This window comes from Protopterus annectens, chromosome 7.part0 (genome assembly GCF_019279795.1).
Source record: "Protopterus annectens isolate FY-2018-M chromosome 7.part0, PAN1.0, whole genome shotgun sequence".
Lineage (NCBI taxonomy): Eukaryota > Metazoa > Chordata > Ceratodontiformes > Protopteridae > Protopterus > Protopterus annectens.
Window position 1 is genome coordinate 528,177,238 of NC_056739.1, and position 6,797 is coordinate 528,184,034.

The window sequence follows — 6,797 nt, forward strand, 5'->3', positions numbered from 1 at the left end:
ACAGTCAGACTTAAACAGTAACTAAATGTCAATAAATAAGTAAATAATACTGGGAAATTGTCTGGTAGGTAGAAGGACTGAGACAAGTTAAGTATAGGTAGGATTGTTTTATTTCACCCTTCTCATGTGTCCTGAAGCAGGGCATAGATTCATACCCCCTAATTATAATGCACTGTGAGGGAGTTCTTCCTTCCCTAGACTGACTGCTTGCAAGTAAAAACCCATATAGATCTAGGAAAAATAGGTTGGCTAATGGTGCCTAAGTATGAACAGTGAATAAAGGCTTTTCATGGTATGGCCAATCTACACCTTAAAAAGGGGGATAAGGTAAGTTGTGTTTGCAATGGCTTAACCTTCATTGTATTTGATGGATTCATGTAAATGGTGCATGGAAAGTGAACTTTGTAAAGGGTGCACTACTCCTAATAGTGGCACAAGACCAATGAAAAGGGTGCAGCTAAATTACCTTTGAGGCAGAACTTATAATCAGACATATCCATAATGATATGGCTAGGTCTAATTAAGAGAATTCTAACTTGTGCAGAGTATGGGTTACCAAAAGTGCAGCCCTTGGCTGCCAAAAATATGTTAAATATTCTAACTCCATCCATCCAGTGGCTAGCAAATAAGACAAAGTGACTTTTATCATATTAACATTTTATGAAATCTGAAACAAAGTTTTAGGAACATTGACAATGTGTAACAAAAGATGAAGTATGTTTGATGATACACTGAACAGTAGAATCATACTTATTTCCATTTTCTTGTGGTTCTGTCAATGTAGCACAATCATAACTGCAACCAAAATTGCAATTTAAAATTTAGGCTGGGGAAATAGTGGCAACTAAGTTTTGTCTATAAAATAATGGAAAATGAGCTACTACTTCAGCAGGGTATTCCACGGTGTATGATAATTAAGTAAATTCCATTGTTTGATTGGCTATCATAATGTTCACGTGGGAGGTGATCATGTAATCATTCTTGCAAGATCTCTGTAACTACTGATAGGTCTGCCAACAAATGTCACAAAAAACAAGACAATAAGAAAATTCATAAAATTCTTTACTTTTTATGTTCAATCATACTATTTATAGAACATGTGTAATGCAAACAACACAGCAACATCTCATCACAAGAGGTGCGGTTTCCTGATGGCAATGTCCAGAATCTCCCTGCTATGAAGTAAATATGAAATCAATGAATATAAATTAACCACATTTGATTTTCAAATACAAAAGTGTTAACAACTTGCAAAAAGAAAAATGAACAAACAAAAAAGTTCTGACCTTTTGCCTTTCAGTAATTGTGGTTATATTTCTACTTTTCATCAGAAGGAAAAAAACTAATCAGTCTATCTAGTTCACGGTATAACTGAAATAATCTATGGCATAGGAATTGATTTATATTGTGATTTTCTTCTTCCCACCTAAATTTTTGGGTCAGTCAGGTTTTGCCCTTAGGACAAAGGCCTACTAGCCATGACTAGACCCACAATAACACCAGCCATTATCATGGATTATTGCTGAAATAATGGTTTACATACATTGGTGGCAATAAAGGCTGCTTTAGAAAAGAACATTGTTAATCTAAGTTTAAGACAAGATAGCCTACATACACGTTAAATAAATGTTTTACACTGAATGATCTTCCTTATTTTTGGGTTGGTAATTAGAACCACAACTGAGCATACTGTAGTATACATAGTGGAAAAAAATAGTCTTATATTTGAATGTAGGGTAGGCACTTTAGGAACAGTAAATGAATAAACCCAAATAGCTGTATCAACACCGTAAAAAATAACATACAATGTAACCAAGGTTACTACAGATTTTGCAGCTTTGATTTCTGCTGAATCTCCAGCACTTCGCTCAGTACTACGGATCTTTTTCACTTTCTTGTTGTGAGAAAGCAGCAACACTACTGAATGACAACTTGTTGCTGTCATTCCCACTATGAACAGGATATCCTTGATGGTCTGCAAAACCCCAGTTAGAGCATATGAGAAGAAATCAGAGAAATTCACAAAACAGTATTGCAAGTTGAAGCCATATCTTGTGATTGTATTGTTCATTTCAGCAGCTGCAAAGTAAAGAACTTCTCCATTAGAAATATAGCAAGAAACATAAAGCAGGATGATAGCATATGAAAGATACTGGGAAATTTTTGGCTTCACTATTGACAGTTTTGAGGATGCTGGTGAAATTGATACTGTTTGACAGAAACTAAGAAGAAATGTTAACATCATCGATAGATTTCTAAACCCTCTGGAAAACAGTAAAATTATCTTGCAACCCATGTCACTGAATAATTTATTGAAGCCAAAATCTACTAGAGTCTGTGGTAATCCTCTTGTTAATGCAACCATCAGATTTGCGAATGCTAAGTTGCAAATTATTATGTTTGTGGGAGACAGTTTCTTTTCCAGACAAACAACTAAAGAAAATGCTTTGAGAATAAAAATATTTGTACCAAACCCAGTAATGGTAAGAAGAAAAAACATTGTTGCTTTTATAATGGTTTGGTTTTCCATGTTGAAGGTATACAAGAAATTATTTAAAAGAAGTAAGGTGCACAAGACAGATTAATTACCTTACCTAGCACTGGCTTTAAGGTAATTTATGATGGTTTAATTACGTAATATTAAATGTATCTAAATAGGACATGTTAAACCGGGCATATAGCTAATATACCAACATCCCAGTGAACATTCAGCATTTGACCATAATACTATATGGAAAGGTTGAAAGGCAAAAGGAAAAATTCACAGCATTCCTGTGTTATACTAAGACTTCCATGGCACTTTATTTTTATGTATCGGGTTATCCTCTGGAACAAACATATTAGGAAAAGTAACAGTAGAGATGCATATATAGTCCAGGGCAGACTTGCTTCTGGTTTACACCATGAAAAGTCAGACAGCCATCCTGTAAGGTTAAAAAAAAAATAGAAATATTATTAGCAAAAATATACAATTTATATTAGCTTAGTTATAATAACAGAATACCTATTGCTCATACAGTTAGCATTAATTGTGAAGTAGATTATTGCTTGTATATGTAACCTAACTGTCAGCAGTCTAACAGAACAAATAAGGCCAAAAGTAAGTGACTGATTGATCCTTGGTGATTAGAAAACAGTAGATACCCTTCCCTCACAAACACATAAAACCTATGCACAGATGTTATATGAAGTTAGATTAATAAAAAAAGAAGAGAAAATCCCCAGTAAAATGTAGAGAGTGTGATTGTGTTGACAATGACATCTGTTCATGTGGACAGCCATGTGTGCTACACCTAATGTATGTCTACTACGTCTCTGTTGCAGATGTCGCTCACCAGCACACATATATGTTCTTACAGAACACCAACATGTCAGCTTTATGGAACATGGAGTAACTGCATGCACTTGTAATAGTAATGGCTAGTCAGTCAGGGGTTTGAACCCCTGTACTGCTAAGTGTGTGACAGATGATGCTTAGGTTTTAGTCTCTAAGCCCTTCTCTGATGTACTTTGCCTCTGTCTGTCCCTCTCACACACGCTCTGGTGGATGTGGAGTTGTACACCTGCTCAGCAGCAGCTTGTGTTTTGTAAGTGATGGTCATGATTAGGTGATGGCCTCTGCACCTATTGCAGTCCTCCTCTAGCTGATTGCACGTGGAAAATCTGTGGTGATGTTTCCATAGCCAATCGTATGGAAACATCATGTCGGTGTTTGCCCATAACAGTCACTGTGAGTGGAACCTGGATCTGGTGTTTGGTAAACGGCATCACAGATTATATCTGGATATTCCTCAAACAACATACACAGTGGAAAATAGCCTAAAGACAGGAGGATGATGTGCCAGACATGACTACAGCATGTAAGTGTAGCTATGCTTCATTGAGGTTACTGCCAGTTTAACAAGTTGTGTTTGGTAATGGCTATTCTGAATGTTTTAAAACTGACAAAACAGTGCTCTGTTTGTGAGGGAACCCCCATCTGTAGGGCCATCTGTGGAATGGTCAGTGTGTGGAACCATTTGTTTCCTGTGTTACTCACTGAACACACATATGTGAACTGTGGAAGCATAGTGTGAGGATTGCAGTCAGTATATGGTGATAGTGATGAGAGTTACTGCCATCGCATCTCTGATTGGACATATGTCACATGAAACAGTGGTATGACAGTAACTGTCTGAGGTTCTTACAGTAACATGCCAATAATGGGCCACTGTTCATAGCTGCAGTCACAAGTCTTCTACACTTTGTACAGATGTCATGCAGTATATATGCATTTGTTACGCTCCCTCTGCAAATGTATACCATCTGTTGTGTTGGGTTGATGGCTATATCTATGCATGCTGTTATAAGTAATTCTGAATGCTGTTGACTACTACTAAGCCATATCTGTGTTAAAATTGCAACACCATAGGCTGTATGGGTTTGGAGGTCCCGGCAGAACCTCCTGTCCCACTTCAGCTGGCCATAGCACCGGGCACTAGCACATCTGGTGCCCAGCTTTGGACCTCCACCTCTGTTGGCTCTGCACCACCTTCTGGTGGAACCGCCACTGAAGATGGGGCTTGCCCCCCCGGGAGCAGGTCTAGACAGGAACTTTTCCACTGTTGTACAATCCCAGATGTGGTGCATAGGGGGCTCAATAGGGGGTTTTGAGGCCAGATATACCAGCTCAAGGGCAGAGTGTCACATTTAGAGGGTGAGTCTGCCCCTCCTAGACAGGCCCCCAGCACAGCCACCTTTGCGGCTGTTTTGGTGCAGTGGTGGCTGCCCATGGGTGGGGACGTCCGTCCCACTGTTTCCATCTGGGGGCTCATGGGCTTGTGACTGCCGAACACCCCTCCCCATCCAAGGTGTATCCCCCCACATGTGTCACATACCGACCCTGTATACTGTCTTGGCTGTCATCCTACCCAACCTATCCTCCATGAGCATACCTACTCTCCTTCCCCCACATCCCACTCTCACCTTACAGAAACAAAAGGCCAATCTGTTCCTAGAACAACATTTGCCCCATACATAGCTGTCCATTTCACATGTGTCCACTGGACACGTAACCTTTTTAATTTGCATCACAACATACTCCAGTCGTCCTCACCCCTGTCTCTCAGGCACACGATCCTGGTATGGACATGACTCCTAAAGGTTCCAGGTACACGTGATGCAGATGACCCCATTGTACACATGACACTACCGGTCCCTCTATGGTTACCTCATTTACCTTTTTCATGATGATGATGTCGCACACAGCACCTTGCAAGAGTACTGTTCTCACATAATGATTGGACAGGAACTGTTGTTTTAATGTAAATAAAATGCACAGAAAGATGTATTTGGCCAATGTACAAATGTTTGTGTGTAGTAATGACACATGTCTGTCTGAGGGAGTCTTAATATTACATAGGACAAGACCACTACATAATATAGACATTGCTGATGTTTCCCTTTTCATTCATTTTTAATGCTTTGTTGTCACATGGGATGTTCTTGATATATCTATATATATATATGTATGTATGTATGTATATCTGGACATAAACATACACGCATACATCTACATGATGGAATACATTTCCTATACTGTTGAATGACTGTGCTGGATGATATGTTTGTAATAACATCCGTTGTGTGCATATCTGCCATGGCTTAGTGGTAAATCACATTGGCTGTGTTGCGCAGTGTCCTGGTTTCAAGCCTTGCAGAGGCCAATTATTTTGTTGCTGGGCAGAACAAAGCCATAGGATACAGAGTGATTAAGGCACATTAAAGCAGTTGTGAGCAGGTGTGCATAGGTTTGTGCAGAGATAAGCAATGCCAACCTCTGGTTACAGTTTCTTACACTTAGCCTCTACATTGCTTCACCAGTGTGATACTCACATACCGGCGACCAAACAGGCTTACACCCTCTTGCCAATGCACTTGCAAATGCACTGCATTTGGTGTTTGCATCTGACACTCACACCCCGGGGTGGGAGTGAGGGCTATGATATTACCTTGTGATGCCTATTACATTGGATTACATGTCTACAGTATCGGGAATGGCTGCCCATTAGGAGTAAACATGCCATTCGACTGTACGGAATCTGTGGCCTGTCCAGTGTTTGAGTCATTCTATTGGTGTGTTCCTCTTATAATCTGCACCTGTCTGGCTAATACATGGGAACTGACACCATTCACTACAAACAAGTAATTGGATTTTGGAACCCACATCCTTCAGCCAAGTCATGCTACTGCATACATATTATTCTGTCATCGTTCTAAGGTTGTAAGTGGAATATTTGCTTTCTGTCCCTAACAGACCTCTTAAACGATTGGGGCAAATATCAACTGAATCAGAGACAAGTCATGACAACATCAGGGATACATTTAAAATATTAGTGCTATTAACCTGACACATTGACAGACTCAGAGCATGTGAATTAATACACATTTTCTGAGGTAAATGATGTTTATAACTCTTAATTGTTGTCATTATTCATTACGTGTAATTCACCACCTTTCCTCCAAAAGTCACTAGTTTTAGGAGGGATTAAGTGGGGACAGAGTTAGAATTTGAGTCAAAATCAGGGATGTCCCTGGAAATCAGGGACAGTTGAGAGGTATGGTCTCTATTTGTTCCCCCCAATGGTTTATGTCCTGTCCAGTGGATTTGCTCTTAGGGGTTGAGAGGTATGGGCATAAGCTATACCCATTTTGGAATATTACTTACATCCCCGGAGTGGTCCTAATATGACTGCATCAGCCGAAATCTGCACACCTAGGCCGATAACTGCATACCCATAGTTCCCCCACCTGCCCAT

The 6,797-nt window shown here is 39.6% G+C and overlaps 1 protein-coding gene across 1 annotated transcript; it reads right to left on the minus strand.

The window, feature by feature from the left end:
- Positions 1-1,618: 1,618 nt before the first annotated feature.
- LOC122806045 (olfactory receptor class A-like protein 1) lies at positions 1,619-2,242 on the minus strand. Its single transcript, XM_044076284.1, has one exon. It carries the CDS (start codon positions 2,240-2,242, stop codon positions 1,619-1,621), a length of 624 nt encoding a protein of 207 aa, XP_043932219.1.
- Between the last annotated feature and the right edge of the window lie 4,555 nt (positions 2,243-6,797).

Coding starts and splice junctions, on each gene's coding strand:
- LOC122806045 (XM_044076284.1), bottom strand. CDS start 2,242: ATGTTAACATTTCTTCTTAGTTTCTGTCAAACAGTATCAATTTCACCA.